At 38.0% G+C, this 18,185-nt stretch overlaps 2 protein-coding genes across 4 annotated transcripts in view; one reads left to right on the top strand and one right to left on the bottom strand.

The window, feature by feature from the left end:
* The window catches only part of MACROD2 (mono-ADP ribosylhydrolase 2), a 2,108,743-nt gene that overhangs the window by 1,411,757 nt on the left and 678,801 nt on the right, over positions 1-18,185 (bottom strand). The window lies entirely within an intron of this gene.
* LOC306653023 (zinc finger CCHC domain-containing protein 17-like) lies at positions 13,498-14,373 on the top strand. Its single transcript, XM_079125773.1, has 2 exons — positions 13,498-13,547; positions 13,657-14,373. The coding sequence occupies exon 2, from the start codon at positions 13,712-13,714 to the stop codon at positions 14,303-14,305; it is 594 nt and encodes a 197-aa protein (XP_078981899.1). The 5' UTR covers positions 13,498-13,547; positions 13,657-13,711; the 3' UTR covers positions 14,306-14,373.

The raw sequence follows: 18,185 nt of genomic DNA on the forward strand, positions 1-18,185 counted from the left end.
CACTCAAAGCACATAAGGTAGGTCTTGTAAATATGCCTGAATGTCAGGATTTTGGCTGTAACACGGGAACTAAAAGGACTCTAGTTGTATCTTTCTGTGCTCTTCCTGATTTATAAGCCAGAAACCTGCTATTTGATGCACATGTGAGGAAATACAATGTTCATTTTTCATCTATTGTGAGTTTTGTGAAACCATCATCTAATTATAAGCCTTAAAAATGGACAAGGAGAATTTTGAAATTTAAAATCTGTTTCCCCACAGTGAAAAAAGACAGTGCTTTATGCGCTGTCTTGAAATTATAATGTATATTTAAGAACTAGAAAACCAGAAGAGTCATAGCAAATAAAAATTCAATCCATTGGTAGCAATAGAGAGCCATCACTATTTTCTGTTAATTGCCATAAAACACAAAATAGTAGAGGAAAGCACAATTCTTCTAGGGTTATCTTTATTTAAAACCAAAATTAAATTATTTACTTAGAATGTTAAATGACCAAGAGTTTGTAGAAATTGTTTTATTATAAAATTAAATATTATGACATACAGGATCAAACTTAAATACCATGATATAAGGAATCTGAGAAACATTACAGTAATTAATGTGTTGGTATGATCTACCCCCATATGATAGTGAGGACCTTTTACATAATTTATTTTTAAAATAATTTCAAATTTCCTATAGAAAATTTGCAGTCAGTGTAAAAAGTTCTTTATGCCCATATCTTCTTCATCCAGATTTCTCAATTGTTAATATTCCATCACAATTGTTTCTGTATATATGCCCATAATAATACGTATGTTCTTCATTATATATGTATCCCAATATTTGCAAGTGTTCTTCAACTTATGATGGGGTTACATCTTGAAAAACTCATTGTAAGATGAAAATATCATTCATTGAAAATGCATTTAATATACCTTCCATGCCAAACACAGTATACTGTGGAGTGTCTGGTTATTTACCAGTGTAATCACGTGACTGACTGGGAGCTGCAGCTCACTGCCACTGCCTTTACCTCACAAGAGAATATCAGAGCACAAATGGCTAGGTAAAGATCAAAACAAAAGTTGGGGACACACAAACACACATTCTCATTTTCTTATTAACAGTTTTTCTGAATGATTTGAGAGCAAGGTGGAGACCTGACATCCCATCACCCCCAAATACTCCAGTCTGTAATTCCCCTAAGCAAGGGTGTTCTTCTTACAACCCACCAAGTCAGACATTAGTACAATTCTATCATCCTATTAGAATTGTGCTAGTTGGTACCAGAAAACACCACTTTTTGGGACAAAAATCCAGTCCAGCATAATTGTATAAAAGGCCACCATGGAGTTGAATGATTTTTGTAAAAGGATTTCTTATTGAAATAACTTTTCTCACAATTGCTCAATTTTTACAGTATGATTTTTAAATTTCTTTACTCTTGAATTTGGTAACCTTCCATCCTGCCATGTTGTCCAGTAAAAGTAGGCACTTCCATATCATTAGAAGCAAATTATTAAAACACAGAAAATGAGGGAAATGTGTTCTTAAAGTGAGATTATGTTTGCTTGTGTTGCTCAAATTCATAGATTTTTTTTTAAATTCATAGATTTTTACATAAAATAAGTGAATGGTAAAATTTTCTATTATAATCCAGTTTTCAAACAAAATATTTTAAAATGTGTATTTAAATTAGCGTTTCCAATCTCAACTGTAGGATATTATGTACCTAGTATAGTGTCAGATAAAACATGGATTTTGATGATTGCTTGTTACATTAACAAATAAGTTAAGCATATTTAGGAAAATATTTACCAAAATATTTTAAAGCATTTATGAATGCTTTAAAACCATTAACATGCATGTGAGAAGCATGGATCCACTGAGGTCTTGTAAGCTATTACTTGTAGTTTAAGCCAACATCTTGAAAGCCTTTTGCAACAAAATTGCAACAAATTCTTTTTTTTAATGGAATGTGGGTTTTTGTCTGGAAAAACATGAGCTCCACTATCTAGCAGGGACCTCAATATTTTTCATCAGTAACAAAGTATGACATCTAAATGTGGCAAACTCACTTAAGCCTGGATGCAATTCTAGAAGAGTTGAAGGGCAAGGGGTTAAGCCAGGGCTGTATTTATCAAAATGCTTTTAAACCAATGAGTGGATCAAGTAACATACAGAGTGAATGGGAATTAAATGTAATTAAAATCACTGTCTCAACAGACAGGACAGGTTATAACCTTTATTCTTTCTAACCAAGCCCCCTACCCTCACATGCCTGTAAGAATCATAAATAAAAGAACCTATGATTTTTGAAAATTTTAAAAAGATGTTACATTTAAATAGTTTTTAAAAATCTTAGATAAAAATACAAAGAGAAGGTGTCAAGGAGAAAATTATTAGAAGAGAAACACCAAAAGAAATTTCTGAAATAGTGATAACTTTTAGTTTATTATACATGTTGTTAAACTTATTTTAAGGAATTATAAGTAAGGCAAATTTGTCTGAAATAAATATACTCCCAAAGGGATAGCAGAATTATTAATCTCTGAGCATACGTGGTGCCCAGTCTATGTTCACCAGACCCTTTTTCCCAATACTGTTTATATCTACACAGAATATTTTGGGGTTGTAACCTGAGGAGGGAAGAAGAAAGAAAAATAGGGAGGTTTCTTAAAGTATAATTAAGTGATTTGCTAATCCCTGGGTAGTCAGCATTCCTTGTACTGACACAATCAGAACTGCACTATCATTGGAACCAAGCTCTTGTCTGGTTGCATGCCCAGTGAAAATCACCTCAGAAGACATGGGAGAGGACATCTGCCCTGTAGGTGAGAAGGACTGGCTTTACTATGTGGCCACAAGATGTTTAGGTGGGATAGTAGATAGATGGCAATGAGTTACTCATTACAAGTGTTCTTCTAACTGTCCCTTAAGCCAGAGATAACTCTTGTAATATATAGTATATAAGCATTCTTTTAGATCTAAGGGGCTGATTGTTTTAAGGCATCTACTCTTGAAGTGTGGTTCCAGCAAGCAGAAACAAGAGCATCTCATAGAAATTTGTTAGAATTGCAAACCTGGGGTGGGGGGGCGGGGGCAGGGAATGCACTCCAGCCCTACTGAGCCAGAAACTCTGGAGGACTCATACAGTGATGTAGGTTTTTGAGAAGCCCTTCTTATGATTCTGATCATGCTAAAATTTGAGAAACACTGTTTTTAAGATATCCTTGAAATATATATTAGAAAAATTTAGGCAAAAGATATTGTTCTTTCTGGTTACATGGAGAAACAAATAGCATTGGATTTAGGTTATGCCCTAAATCCAAGTAAGAAAAATTCAGCAGTAGGATATATACTGCAACTCTAGTTTTAATAATATAGTTCCTCTGTTGAAAGCAAAGACAAAATAAAGAAATCTCTCTCTGTCTTTTACTCCTGTCTTATTCCAGAAAGTTTTAGGATGATTGACTTTCCTGAGATCAAGGTATCAGTCTACAATTTCAAAGACTCCATATGCTATGGTTTAATCTAATTCCTCCAAAGTGACAATATTTGGAAGAAAAAAAAATTTCAGACCCTGAACATTACCAGTTGATGAAATTATAATTAAAGTAGATAATTAGACATAACTAATTTTAAATAGCCTTAAAAGATTTCCATACCTTAATCATCTTTTTTCCTTGCATCATCTTAGAACTGAAACTGTTATTGAAAGAATAGTATACGAATAGATTATTCAGTTTTAAAAAGATTAAACTGCAGTGCAGTTGATGTAAATATGCTTTTGCAATTATCAGTTACTTATAATCTTCAGTCTTAAAAAACAAACTATGTTCATGTGCTCTTAGAAAAGCAAGAAATAAGTTTAGTCTGCTATACCACAGTCATTCTAGAAGACATCTGTTTACCTAAATGAGTGAGATTTAGAAGTCAGAAGCAAGTTGTTACAAGTCAATGGCTTTACTTATTGGCAGAGCATTGCTCTTCCTTGGGTGGTCTGATAAATACTGGTAATTCCCTAGAATTATCATGTACTTGAACTAAATACTAGTGAAGGAAAATTTAAAATAACAACAAGAATAATCCTCTCAAAGAACCTTTTTATATCATTCTACAACATTTTATGTATTTCTGGTTTAAGGTTTTCTTATCAGAGCCAAACCAGAAAGACATATACTATTACCCTTGTGATAATGATTTAATTATTTTATATTACTCCCAAACACACAGGTGGCACCATTCATGGACAAAGAAACCCCCTAGTAATTAGAAGGCCAAAACCCCAGAGATATGTAATCTCTTCTCACAGTGTGTAGCAGCTCTGGCTGATATTTCTCCATGCACAGTCACATAGTGCTTCACTCTGCTGGGCCTGAACAGACTACTGGTTTATTTCCAGCTGTTGCTGAGGTTTTCCATCTGATTTTTATTTACTTGTCTAATGTAGCTGTAACAAGTACCAAATAAGTCCCAATTGCCAGAAGCACAGTATAAAATTAAAGGGCTTCAGTTAATGAATAAGTAATAATATCCTTGAGATGGATGCTAACTTGAATCATTGAATGAGGCATTGTAACTTATTAGATCATATTTTAAATGATTTTGAATCAATATATTCAAAATTATATGTATCCTTAGTACATGAATGTAAAAATTATAATGCTAATGTATTGGAAAATATAGTGTGAATGTCAAATAACAATATGGCAAGAATGGTATAGATTCTGCCTTTGTGAGTGTGGGCCTGTGTATGCATGTTGTGATGGGCACCTGCACCAGCCATGTGAAGAGGGAGTGAGGTTCACCAAGAAAAAAAAAAAAAAAAAAAGGCATTCCTGTACATCTTAACTCTTACCTGTGGCCTAGGAAACAAAGAAAGTATAGTGAAAATACACCCCGCAAAACAAGTCATTTTCAAATTTCAATTTTCAAAAAGAAAACTCCAATATTCCTTACCAGGAGGACTGGAAAATAAATTGATGACAATAATATAACCCCCATGGTAATGACACCTCTCACATCAATTGGAACAGTCCTGGGTTGAAACCAAATTTGCTGGCTGGCCATTTCCCCAGCAACAATCCTGAGACACACATTTTAATCATAATGCCAGTAAAGGGCTGCTGAAGGCATTATAATAAAATATGAATAGTTTTTTCTACATAAGCTATAGTTCAGCCAACACACATTGCTGATTTCAGCAGGGATATATAAATAAACCAGCTAACCTATATCATAGAAAAAAAGAAATGTGTAAATGAACTAGGACTGTTCTATTGATGCCAGACAGACATGAACAGCTACTTTATATGGTGTCAAGAATTCTCTCTTAAGGTTGGATGAGGCAACAGTATAAATTGTGCTTTGAAAGAATAGGTTCAATCCCTGCCCCCTTAAAATTTAGAATGGCTATAATGAGATCACAAGTTGGCATTCTGATTTCTTTGCCATCTCAACTCTCTGGAATTAGTTTTCTCCAAGTGGAGTTATGGTAGGAGATCTCTGAAATATTCTGAAGTTCTAACATTCCATCACCTCCATGATCCTACCACATAAGACACCTCTAATCCCTTTTTAAAATGCCACAGACATGTGATGGAAAAGGTAGATTAAAGAGAAATGAATTGGCTATGCGAATAGTGTGTTCTTTTTCCTGCATTGCCTCTCAGCTATGTGACTCTGGGGAAGTCTCACAAACTCTCTAGACCTTGATTTCCTCATTTGTAGAATGAGGCAGGAAATGCTACAATTCCTTTCCTCAACTCTATTTCCAGAATTAGTCCACATGTAACAAACAACTGTCTTCTCATTTAAAAAAAAAAAAAAAAATCACAGAGCTTTGGAATTTAGGACAGCCTTTATCACTTTATAGAAAGGCAATTAACTCAAACATAAAATATTTGACAGCAATAACAATTTTGTGAAAGCAGGTCCATAGAGTTATATTGATCAATCACAGGAGTTAATTTCTATTTGATCATTATGTTAATTTGTCAATGATATTATACTTTTACATATAGCTCTGAAAATTAACACATAGAAATTCTACTTCATTAAGAAGATACAACAAAAAAGAATATTAAAATATGTGTGAAAAAGTAAAAATAAACTCAAGGCACAAGTAATCTAAAAATTGCTTAAATTGCTTTTCTTTTATAACTTAGACATAATTTTACTAGAATTTATATGGCATTGGAAAAGTCAGATAAATTTTAATACCCAGACCTAATCAAACATGATTTTATCATCACTAAAGTTACTTATCTCTAAAGACTTGTATGTAAACAGATATTAATAGCTGAATGAATACAGAAGCAAAACATACATGAACATACATACAAGCACACACTCCAAACACACACATAGCAATCACTTTTGAATGATACATAAGCTTTGTATTATAGAGGTAGGTAGTGCATTCCTAACAGTGTTACTCCACTGACAATAAAGCTAAGCTCTTTCAGAATATAGAGATGAAAGATGTACGCATCTTTTCTTCTAGCCTAATTTTTAAATATTGCAATAGTTAACCTTTCATAGTTTCCAAAGAAAGAAATGATGAAGTAATCCAGGACCACAGGTTCTGGATAATGCTGAGGGCAACTGTGGTAAGAGAGAAAATATTCAACACACTCTTATAATTAAAAAAAAAAAAAAAAAAAAAAAAACTGGGTATGAAAGAACTCAATCCATCCTAGTAATTGCTTTCTGAGAAATCTAACCCTTGGTCCAAATTAATGAGTTACAGGTGTGATTGTAATGCTTTCCATTTTGCCTAAGATGTTACTGTTGCTTTTTTCTGAGACACTTGGCCTCCAAAGGTATTATGATTAATTTATCATAACACACTATCAATGTTCAGTGTGTACTAAAAAGGGGAAATGAGATGAAATGAAGAACTCTACGACACTATCAGAAACGGGTACATTTTTTCTTACACATACATTTAAAATTCTATATTTATGATAGTTCTGACAAACTTCCAGGCCAAAGTAAGTGTCAGAAATTTTTATTTTAGAAGGCAGAAAAAATTAATGTGGGAGAAGTCATTGCCCCAATTCTCTTGTTGAACATGTTCCTAATGTTCAAATAGAAAACAAGTTTATGAAGACTTATTTTTATGATTCCCCTAGCCAATCCATTTCTCTTTAATCTGTCCTTTCTCCAGGTGTCTTTTTCTTATTGTTTTTGAAACAATAAGAGAAAGGTGAAAAATAAAGGGTTGTAGAAGTAACAGTCATGAGGGTGGTTTTCAAAATTATAGTTCCTTGATTTTTTTACACACTAATTAAATATGTCTCTGGGAATTAATAATTATTACTAATCACCACGTGTCAGACACTATACTAAGTGCTTTTCACATACCTTAATTTTAGTTCTCTCTGAAGTAGACCCTGAGACAAAGATTTGAGGTCCAATACTTTATGTGGAAGGATAACCAGTAAGGAGAGGAGAAATGAGATGCAGAATGAAAAGAAAGGAGTCACTACCAAGTAAGCCACCTCTACCAGCAACTGCAGACCAGTCCTGCTGGGTAACTCTGGCAGATGTTTAGAACATGCCTCGAAGGTATTCCAAATCAAGTACTGCTTTTGTAAGCATTACGTCTGAAGACTTCCAATTTGCCTTGGAATGAACCAACCATTTTCCAGCAACCAAGAAAAAAAAAAGGCAAGGAGTAGGAAGTGTTCTTAGCAAGAGGCATCTGAGATAAAGAAATGAGGACCCTACCAGAGTCAGCTACAACACACTATATCATTTCAATTTCACAGTGATCTTATGATGTGAGTTATAAGACCCCCATTGAATGAACTGAGACTTAGGGAGGTAGAACCACTTAACCAAGATTATACAGGACCTAATGATGGGGCAGAAATCCTGGGTTATTCTACTCCTTAGTCCTGATCATATTGCTATACAGACAAGAAATGAACAATTGCTATACAGACAAGAAATGAACAATTGCTATATAGACAAGAAATGAACAATTTGTACATTATAACATGTTAGGAAGCCAAAGTGTGAGACAGTGACATTGCTGAAGTCCTCATTTCTTCCCAGAGGCAAAATGAATAACTATTATGACTGTGGGAAATTAATGGAGTGCTATATACAACCACAAGGACCATGCCAGGGACAAACACATGGAAGAGAATTATTGTTCTTAGTAATATGTTTAGATAATTTTATGGTCATTTTCACAAAAGATTGTTAGCTTTAGAATTCCTTCAACCTGTTTCTGAATGAGCCTAGGACCTCATATGGCATATTAAACTCATGTGCTTGCTGAAATGTCAATGGTTCCTGAATTGTGTATAGGAAAAATCTATGTGGTTGTTGTTTCTTAACTTACTAAGTTTTCAGTTATTTTAAATTACTGTCTCAGTGTCAAATTCAAAGATTAAATAACCTCATACTGTTTCCCCAAATAACAAAAAGAATGGAAAATTAGATTACTTTTTAAAAAGTAATTCTAGTGGAATAAGCGATGTATTTAAATGAATAAAAATGTACATGGTATCTATAAATGCTGTAGCTATCTTATAGCTTGAATGAAGAAATGTCATATTGCTGTCATTTGAGATAAAATATTATGGCAAAGTTACTTTTCACTGTAATTGTGAAAGATGTAAAATTATTGTCAGAACACTGAAAATCACTACTTGTAGGTTAACTTTCCTAACCTAAAAGGTTAGGAAAGAAATTTCTGTGTGGGAATCCCCAGTAGTCAACTATATGAACTTTAAAATAGCTAAATGAGAACAATGATAGGAATATAAAGTGTTACACAATCATTTGTTCCAAAAATATTGATGAGGCAGCCTACCCTGACTGGGTATCTTTGTATACTACCTTAATACCTATCCAGTGACCAGACAATTTTTAGGACTCTTGGTAAGTTGCAGTTGTTTATCATATAACCAGACCCCTGCTAGACACTCTATGGAGATTTATCAAAATAGGAATGTATTTATGAATTTATAATTACTCTGTGAATAAACAAGACACTGACAATTGCTATCTCAGTTTGAGTGCCCCAGGAAGTAGCAATAGCTTCAACACAGAAATTCAGACTAGAGTAGAGTAGGAATAAGATTTGGTGAGGTGATGATGGGTTTAATCTGCATGAATTTAGTTGGAGCCCATGAAGAACTGGTAGTCACAACTGTAGCAGAAATAAGAGATAAGTGAAGCCATGAAGACCTGGAGAGGCCTGTGTCCCAATCCAGGGATTAGACCTGAAGTAATATGGCAATCTCACACTTGGACTTCCTGACCTGTAATTGCGTATGCTACAATTATTTTTTGTCTTTATTTCAGTATAGCAGTATGGTTCAGGACTGAGGTTTGCAGTCAAACAATCTAGGATTTCAAGTCTTTGTCCCATATTCCCAACCCTCCATTATTTATTAGTCAGTATACCATCAGTTGATTTCAAGAATCTGGATTACCAAGAATTTGAAAAATATGCTGCAATGAAAGGCAGGATATACAGTGCTGTCTTCCAGTCTCCTTGCCCTCCTCTCTTCCTTTGGTCCCCAATTATGTGTGTTGAAATTTAGGTTATTACCAGTTGTGTGAAGGTGCCAATTTCCTCTCTGAAAGTCCTTAATCAAATTTTCTTGTCATGCTGAACCCCTTCCCTGGACTCCTCTCTCATCGTTATTTCATTATGTCCTCCTACAACAGAATTGTTTTAAACAGAATCTTCGGATTGTATAAGTTTGGAAATACACATATGCTATCCTTGTCTTGGAGATTAACAATGCACACTAGCATAATGAGGGACAGTGCAGGAATGAAACCTATTTAACACATGTGTTCAGTAATTTCCAAACTTATCAAAAAACCCTACTTTGGACATAAACCCTCTTGAATTCGTTCAAAAGGTCTAGTGTTCTAATAAATCTACGAAGACTATTCTCTCTTCTGTTCTGTATTGTATGCTCCACTAATTTTTTATTTGTACCCTATGAATGCAATTTTCAGTCTGGCAACAATGCCTATGCCTTACCCACCATCTTTCCCCCAATATGAATGCTTAGCATAGACCGAATGATGTGTCTTCACCTTTCATTTTTTTTTAAATATTGCTTGATTGTCAATGGATCTTTTTATTTTGTTTATTTATATGTGGTGCTGAGAATCTAACCCAGGGCCTCACACATGCCAGGAAAGTGCTTTACCACTGAGCCACAACTCCAGCCCCTCACCTTTTATTTTAATATTTCACTCAAAAGTGCTTATGGCAACTACACTAAAATCTGTACTCTGGTACAGCTGAAGTGTAAGAGGTATTGACAACAATTATTTTGAATAATGAGATGGTTTTGCATCTGCCTCTCAAAAACATCTCACCATTTGGTGGGGAAACAGGATAGAAGGATAAAAGGAGCTAATATTCATTGGGGTTATGTGACCATAGGAGAACATTTAGCTATTTGCTGTCAGCTAAAGGCAGAAAAAGTCAGTTATATTTGGTATTGATTTTCAAACCTGGAAGAAAAAAATAATAATTACTAATTTTGATAGTGGAACTCTAACCTTCCCATTGTTAAGAAACAATTTATAACTATGCCATAATTCTGATCAACATCATTTTATTTTTAAAGCTCAAAAGGGAAGCTAAACAACTAAAATTGTTTTTTCCACATCAAGGATAAGGCAATAGATTAAGAGAGTCAGATATCAAGAACTAGACCTGAAGTAATTAGGAAGTCAATAATGACAGCCAACTGATCAAGAATCAAAAGTCAGATCAGACATGTTTACATGACAAGATGTTTCTACACCTGACTCTTTGGTAAGTCACAGATATACCCAACTCTTCTTTTCCAAACAGGAAGACTTACTCAACTAAATATACCAGCAACCAGCATGGAGAGACAGTTTTTTGTGTATCTCAACCACGCAATTACCTGAAACAAATCTACTTGAAATGACAGAAGAATGTGGTACAACCAGGTACTGTAAAGAGATAATAATATTCTCCTTTCTTCCTCCTACCCACATTCTAGATGTATAGATTTGACATTTCTGAGAAGAAAGCATGGGCTTCACTTAAGGCTCCAATCTGTAGACACACTGCTAAGAAAAAGTTATCAGTCTATGAATGTCCCACCTAGATCTGGAAATAAGAACTGTGGATATTCAAATGGTAGACCCTACCTCACCTTACCTGAGATTCCATAAGAACCAAGTCTGGGTGTGTATTAGATGTTAAGTTCTAGCAAAGGAGGGCCTTGACATTAGCCTCTGTATTCTAACCTGACATTTTGCATATCCAGAGCAAACTTTTGTAGGCCTGTATACATGCAAAACTATAGTTGGATGCTGGCTCCTAACATATGTGGTTAGCCCATGACCAAGGTACAACCCAAGTTCTTTGTCATCATTCCATGTCTGTAAAAAAACTGCATTCAGCCCTGGAACTTGGCTCACTGGGCTAAGATCCTTGATCTCCTTTACAGCTGAAGCAAACAGATCTTCTGGGGCTGGATCTTGCTTCCTTACCCCCACAGTGCTGTGGCCATGGCTCTATTCAGATGAAAGTGTCTATAGCAATGAAGATGCTCATCCCTCGAGATTTAAATTGCTACCATCTGCACATTTCTACTGATGAGGATAAACTTTTTAGATATTAGTACTAATCTATATCCAAGGAAAATGACAGTGCCTTCATTTGCTCCAGTTCTATAAACTTTGCCTCACAATCTGAAATTCTCTCATTGTACCAGACAGTTCATGTTTGAATGGCAGAGCTAAATAAGTCCATAGCAGAAAAAAAAAAAAAAAAAAAAAGGCATTCTGGATAATGGAATACAAATTCCTATTCCTTGTCCTAAGAAGGATTCTAACACTTTAACAAAATTGGGCAGGAAGGTGAAATCCATAGGTATTTAGGGTAGTGAGTGTGAAGGAGATGACTTGGAACCTCTATATCTTGTAAATATCCCCAATTCTAATGGCTGCTCCCAAGAAAATATGTTAATTTCCAGGGTTTCCTCACAGGCCTGTTGCATATACACTGAGGAGAAACTGTGAACTGTTATCTTTTTCTTTATCCTTTTTTTCAGATTACAGATAGGAATTTAAATCTTCAGGAGCAATAGATTAATTGCAACAGGTGATTACTTTATTTCATAGTGATGTTCTTGGCTAAATACATATGGTACAAACTACCGAATAGTGTGCAGCTATTAAAAACGGATAACTTAGATCTTTATCAGGACTATGAATATTCATAGTATACTCTTAAGTAAATAAGCTGCAGAGTAATATGTAAGATCTGACCCCATATTTATAAAAAACAAAACAATAGTCCTCTCAGTGTGAGAGCTTATATATGTTCACCTAAGCAAAAGGGCAGAAACAAAATAATCAACATTAGGCTGTTCACTTATATTACCTAAACACTTGGTATTTTCTGGTTTAATTTTATTTGTTGCATCAAACACAACATTAGAGAATTTGGTTTAATATAATAAAGAGCTTTTAGAAAGATTATATTGAAGGTAAACCAGATTTTTTTAAAGTCATACGGGTACATTCAGCAAAAGTACTATAATGAACCATGTTGTAACTTTTACAAATGACCTAATGTATCTTATTTGTGACACAAATATTGATATTTGCATTTATGTCAAGCAGTGCATTACCCTGTACTCTGTACAAAATCAGAAATGTTACATAGAGAAACCATTCTGATCTTTAGGTTCCATATTTTTCAAATGAACATCATATTATTGAGATTCTTTAGGTCTCACGCTGACCTGTACTACCACTCTATTCATTTCTTTTTTTTTAAGGTTTAAAATGTTTTTATTAGTGCATTATAGTTATACATAATAACAGGGTTCACTCTATCCATTTCCTAAAATTACACACAAGTATTAGCTCTTATTACTCTAGGTTGTCACCCACCATTCAGTAATATGTATTGAGCACTATGCATTTTTTTAAGTACTGGCAATTGAACCCTGGGGCACTTTACCACTGAGTCACATTCCCATTTTTTTTTTTTTTTTTTTTTTTTGAGACAATGTTTTGCAAGTCCAAGAAGAAAACATAGGGAAAACACTCCAGGTTTTAGGCACAGGTAACAACTTTCTCAATAGGAGCCCTAAAGCTCAGGAGATAATGTCAAGAGTTAATAAATGGAGAGCACCAAAATAAAAAGCTTCTGTGCAGCAAAAGTGACAATTAGGAATATGAAAAGACAACCTACAGAATGGGAAAAAAAAATCTTTGCTAGCTTCTCTTCTGACAGAGGATTAATATTTAGAATATCTAAAGAGCTCAAAATATTTTATACCAAAAAATCAAATAACCCAATTAATAAATGAGCATATGAATTAAAGACACCTCCCAAAAAGATGAAATACAAATGGCCAACAAATTCATTAAAAAAAATGTTCAGCATCATTAACAGAGAAATGCAAATCAAAACTACACGGAGATGTCATCTCAAACCAGTCAAAATGGCAGTCATCAAGAATACAACTGGGTTCGGCGTTTCGGGCAATACGGCGGCGGGGAGAGCAGGAGCTGACGCTAAGTACTGGGGATTGAACCCAGGAATGCTTTTCCTCTACCTGCTGAGCTACCTCCCTCTAAGTTACTGAGACTGGCCTCGAACTTGGTATCCTCCTGCCTCAGCCTCCCAGGATACTTGAGTTAGCTTTAGCAGAAGAGAAATGGAGGAGCCGTAGAACATTAAGGATGAATTCAGGAAGACCTGAGACCATGGAAAACTTGCCTGCTCTCTACACTATTTTCCAAGGAGAAGTTGCCATGGTGACAGACTATGGAGCCTTTATCAAAATCCCAGGCTGTCGGAAGCAAGGTCTGGTCCATCGAACTCACATGTCCTCCTGTCGGGTGGACAAGCCTTCTGAGATAGTAGATGTCGGAGACAAAGTGTGGGTGAAACTGATTGGCCGAGAGAAGAAAAATGATAGAATAAAAGTATCCCTCTCCATGAAAGTTGTCAACCAAGGAACTGGGAAAGACCTTGACCCCAACAACGTTATCATTGAGCAAGAAGAGAGGCGGAGGCGGTCCTTCCAGGATTACACTGGACAGAAGATCACCCTTGAGGCTGTGCTGAACACGACCTGCAAAAAGTGCGGCTGTAAAGGCCACTTTGCAAAAGATTGCTTCATGCAGCCAGGTGGGACCAGATATTCTTTGATACCTGATGAGGAAGAGGAGAAAGAAGAGACAAAGTCAGCAGAATTTGAGAAACCTGATCCTTTGAGAAATTCTTCCCGGAAAAGAAAGAAGGTATCCAGTTTTCTCAAGACCACCTATTAAGAAGATTCTACTGAGCCATTGCATTACATTGAGCTCCACAGAGACAGCGCCAGGGCAAGTGAGAGCCAGATGGGCGACTCTGTGCCCCGCTGAGGAAAAACAACTAAGACGGGCAAAGGAGCTCCTAAGAAGCTGAGAGGCAAAATGCCATCACGTGCATTCTTTGTGCAAACTGCCGGGAGGAGCACAAGAAGGAGCACCCAGCTGCTTCAGTTAACTTCTCAGAGTCTTCTAAGAAGTGCTCAGAGAGATGGAAGACCATGTCTACTAAAGAGAAAGGAGAATTTGAAGACATGGCAAAGATGGACAAGGCCTGTTATGAAAGAGAAATGAAAACCTATATCCCTCCTAAAGGGGAGACAAAAAAGAAGTTCAAGGATCCCAGTGCATCCAAGAGGCCTCCGGTGGCCTGTCCATTGGTGATGTTGCAAAGAAACAGAGATATGGAATCACTGCTGCAGATGAAAAGCAGCCTTAGGGAAAGAAGGCTGCTGAGCTGAAGGAAAAATACGAAAGGGATATTGCTGCCTACTGAGCTAAAGGAAAACCTGATGCAGCAAAAAAGGGAGTCATCAAGGCTGAAAAAAGCAAGAAAAAGAAGGAAGAGGAGGAAGATGAAGAGGATGAGAAGAAAGAGAAAGATGAAGAAGGTTGTGATGATAAATAAGTTGGTTCCATCACAGTTTTTCTTTTCTTGTCTATAAAGCATTTAACCCCTTGTACACAACTCACTCCTTATAAAAAAAAGACATTGAAATGTTAAAAAAAAAAAAAGGAACTTCTGGGGGGTTTTTTAAGATGGCGGCCTAGAGGGAGGCTGCATTTCATGTTGCTCCAGGACTCAGGATTCAAAAGAGGAGATATTGAGAGACTTGGGACCAACTCAAAGCAGCCGGGTGACTCTCACCCATTGGGGAGGCGTCCCGGATGGGACGGTGCTCCTGGAACGCAGGGAACTTGTGAAGTAGAGCTGCCGTCGAGACGCCCCTCCCCCTGCTGGAGCAGTGAACTCGGACAACTGAGAGCGCCGTAAAGGAGGCCGCTCAGCACAGCGCTGGGACTCGGAGCAACCACTGGGGCTCCGGCGGCTGCCCAGGGGAGGAGTGGCGAGGAGAGCTGTGTGGACTCAGGACACCGGGGCCTGCCCTGAGGAGGAGGAGGAGGAGGAGCGTGGCCACTTGGATTTGGGGTGACTACACCAGAGCTACAGGCGGTTGCCAGAGGAGAAGCCGCGCGGCGAGCTGTTTGGACTCAGAACGACGCTTCTGAACCCAGGGGCCTGCACTGAGGACGAGGAGGAGGAAGAGGAGCGCGGCCACTTGGATTCGGGGTGGCTACACCAGAGCTACAGGCGGTTGCCAGAGGAGAAGCCGCGCGGCGAGCTGTTTGGACTCAGAACGACACTTCTGAACCCCGGGGCCTGCCCTGAGGACGAGGAGGAGGAAGAGGAGCGCGGCCGCTTGGATTCGGGGTGACTACACCAGAGCTACAGGCGGTTGCCAGAGGAGGGGCTCCGTGGCGAGCTGTTTGGACTCAGACCACTTCTGAACACCGGGACCTGCCCGGAGGAGTAGGAGGAGGAGGAGGAGGAGCGCGGCGGGTCGTTTGGACTCGCAGTGACTGCATTAGCGCTCCAGGCGGCTGCTCAGAGGAGAAGGCGAGTGGTGAGTTGTTTGGATTTAAAGTGACAGCTCCTGAACACAGGGGCGCTGCCTGGAGGAGGAGCGTGGTGGGTCGCTTGGTCTTGAGTGGCTGCACCAGAGCTCCGGGCGGTTGCCCAGAGGACCCGTGCAGCGGGTCACGTGGATTCAGAGCCACTCAGAGCAACCGCTCCGGAACACCTGGGGGGTTATCTGGAGAAGGAGGAGGAACGGGGAGGGTCACTTCGACTCGGAGTGATTGATTGCCCAGGGCTACGGGTGGTTGGTGGGAGGAGGAGGCACGAAGTGAGTTTCTTGGACTCCTAGTGACCGCACCAGAATACTGGGCGGCTGTCTGGAGGAAGAGGCGTGTGGCGGGTCTCTGGGACTCAGAGCGATTGTTCGGGGCCCCAGGTGGCTGCTCAGAGGAGGGGCCGCATAGCCAGGCGATTAGGTGCAGAGCAGGGTTACAGGATCTAGGAGGCTTCTGGGTGGAAGAGCCGCACAGAGACAGGCTTAGGGCGGAGCGAAGGTTCCAGGCCTGTGGGCAGATTCTCTGAGGAGGGGCGGCCTAAGGAGAGTCATCTGAGAAGGGTGAGGCTCCCAGGCCCAGGAGGTAGGGCCGGGCCCCTGGGAACTTTGCAGAGGAAGGCAGCCCAGCCCAGGCGGTAGCTGTAAATTGAGGGGAACCTCTAGGAGGGAACTGACCAGCGAGACCTCCCCACCGGGTGAGTCTTCCCTGCCGGGTGAGGTTTCCCCACAAGGACGGTAAAACCAGAGACTCAGGCCCAAACAGGCCTTGCCTCAGCCCGCAGCCTAGGTCCCCTTTGGATGGCCATTGGTCAACAAGTGGAGGCACCTCTGCCCACTAGCAGGGATTATACCCTACCTGAAAGACACCACTCCTAGAGAGGCATCTTCCTTGTGGAGCACCGCACTATCAACTTCCTCCAAGACTACAGCCTACTGAAAGCTAAGGGGGGATATATAGAGAAATCTTCAGGGACATTGTAAGTCAATAGAGGAAATCTGCAATATCTCAGCGGTCCACTGATACCTGAACAATATGAGAAAACAAGGAAAGAAAATGCTGCAAACAAATCTAGATGTTACATCAATAAAACCCAATGACAGCATGGCAGAAGAAATGACAGAAAAGGAGTTCAGAATGTACATAATTAAAATGATCAGAGAAGCAAACGATGAGATGAAAGAGCAAATGCAAGCATTGAATGATCGCACCAATCGACAGTTAAAAGAGCAAATACAGGAAGCAAAAGATCATTTCAATAAAGAGTTAGAGATATTGAAAAAAAACCAAACAGAAATCCTTGACATGAAGGAAACAATAAACCAAATTAGGAACTCCATAGAAAACATATCCAATAGGATAGAACACCTGGAAGGCAGAACCTCAGACATTGAAGACAAAATATTTAACCTTGAAAACAAAGTTGAACAAACAGAGAAGATGGTAAGAAATCATGAACAGAATCTACAAGAACTATGGGATATCATGAAAAGGCCAAATTTAAGAATTATTGGGATTGAGGAAGGCCTAGAGAAACAAGCCAAAGGAATGAACAATTTATTCAATGAAATAATATCAGAAAATTTCCCAAATCTGAAGAATTAAATGGAAAATCAAGTTCAAGAGGCTTATAGGACTCCAAATACACAAAATTACAACAGACCCACACCAAGGCACATTATAATGAAAATACCTAACATACAAAATAAAGACAGAATTTTAAAGGCTGTGAGAGAAAAGAACCAAATTACATTCAGGGGGAAACCAATACGCATATCAGCAGATTTTTCAATCCAGACCCTAAAAGCTAGAAGGGCCTGCAACAACATTTTTCAAGCCCTGAAAGAAAATGGATGCCAACCAAGAATCTTATACCCAGCAAAACTTACCTTCAAATTTGACGATGAAATAAAATCCTTCCATGATAAACAAAAGCTAAACGAATTTACAAAAAGAAAGCCAGCATTCCAGAACATTCTCAACAAAATATTCCATGAGGAAGAGATGAAAAACAAAGAAGCAAATCAGCAAAGGGAGGAATTATCCTAAAGGAATTGTCAAATAAAGAAGGAAACAAGTTGTGTCAAACAAATAAATAAACAAAATTTTAAAAATGAACCAAATGACCGGGAAACCAAATCATTTCTCTATAATAACCCTGAATGTTAATGGCCTGAATTCATCAATCAAAAGACATAGCCTGGCAGAC

This window comes from Sciurus vulgaris (assembly GCF_902686455.1).
Source record: "Sciurus vulgaris genome assembly, chromosome: 2".
Lineage (NCBI taxonomy): Eukaryota > Metazoa > Chordata > Mammalia > Rodentia > Sciuridae > Sciurus > Sciurus vulgaris.

Coding starts and splice junctions, on each gene's coding strand:
- LOC306653023 (XM_079125773.1), top strand. CDS start 13,712: ATGAATTCAGGAAGACCTGAGACCATGGAAAACTTGCCTGCTCTCTAC.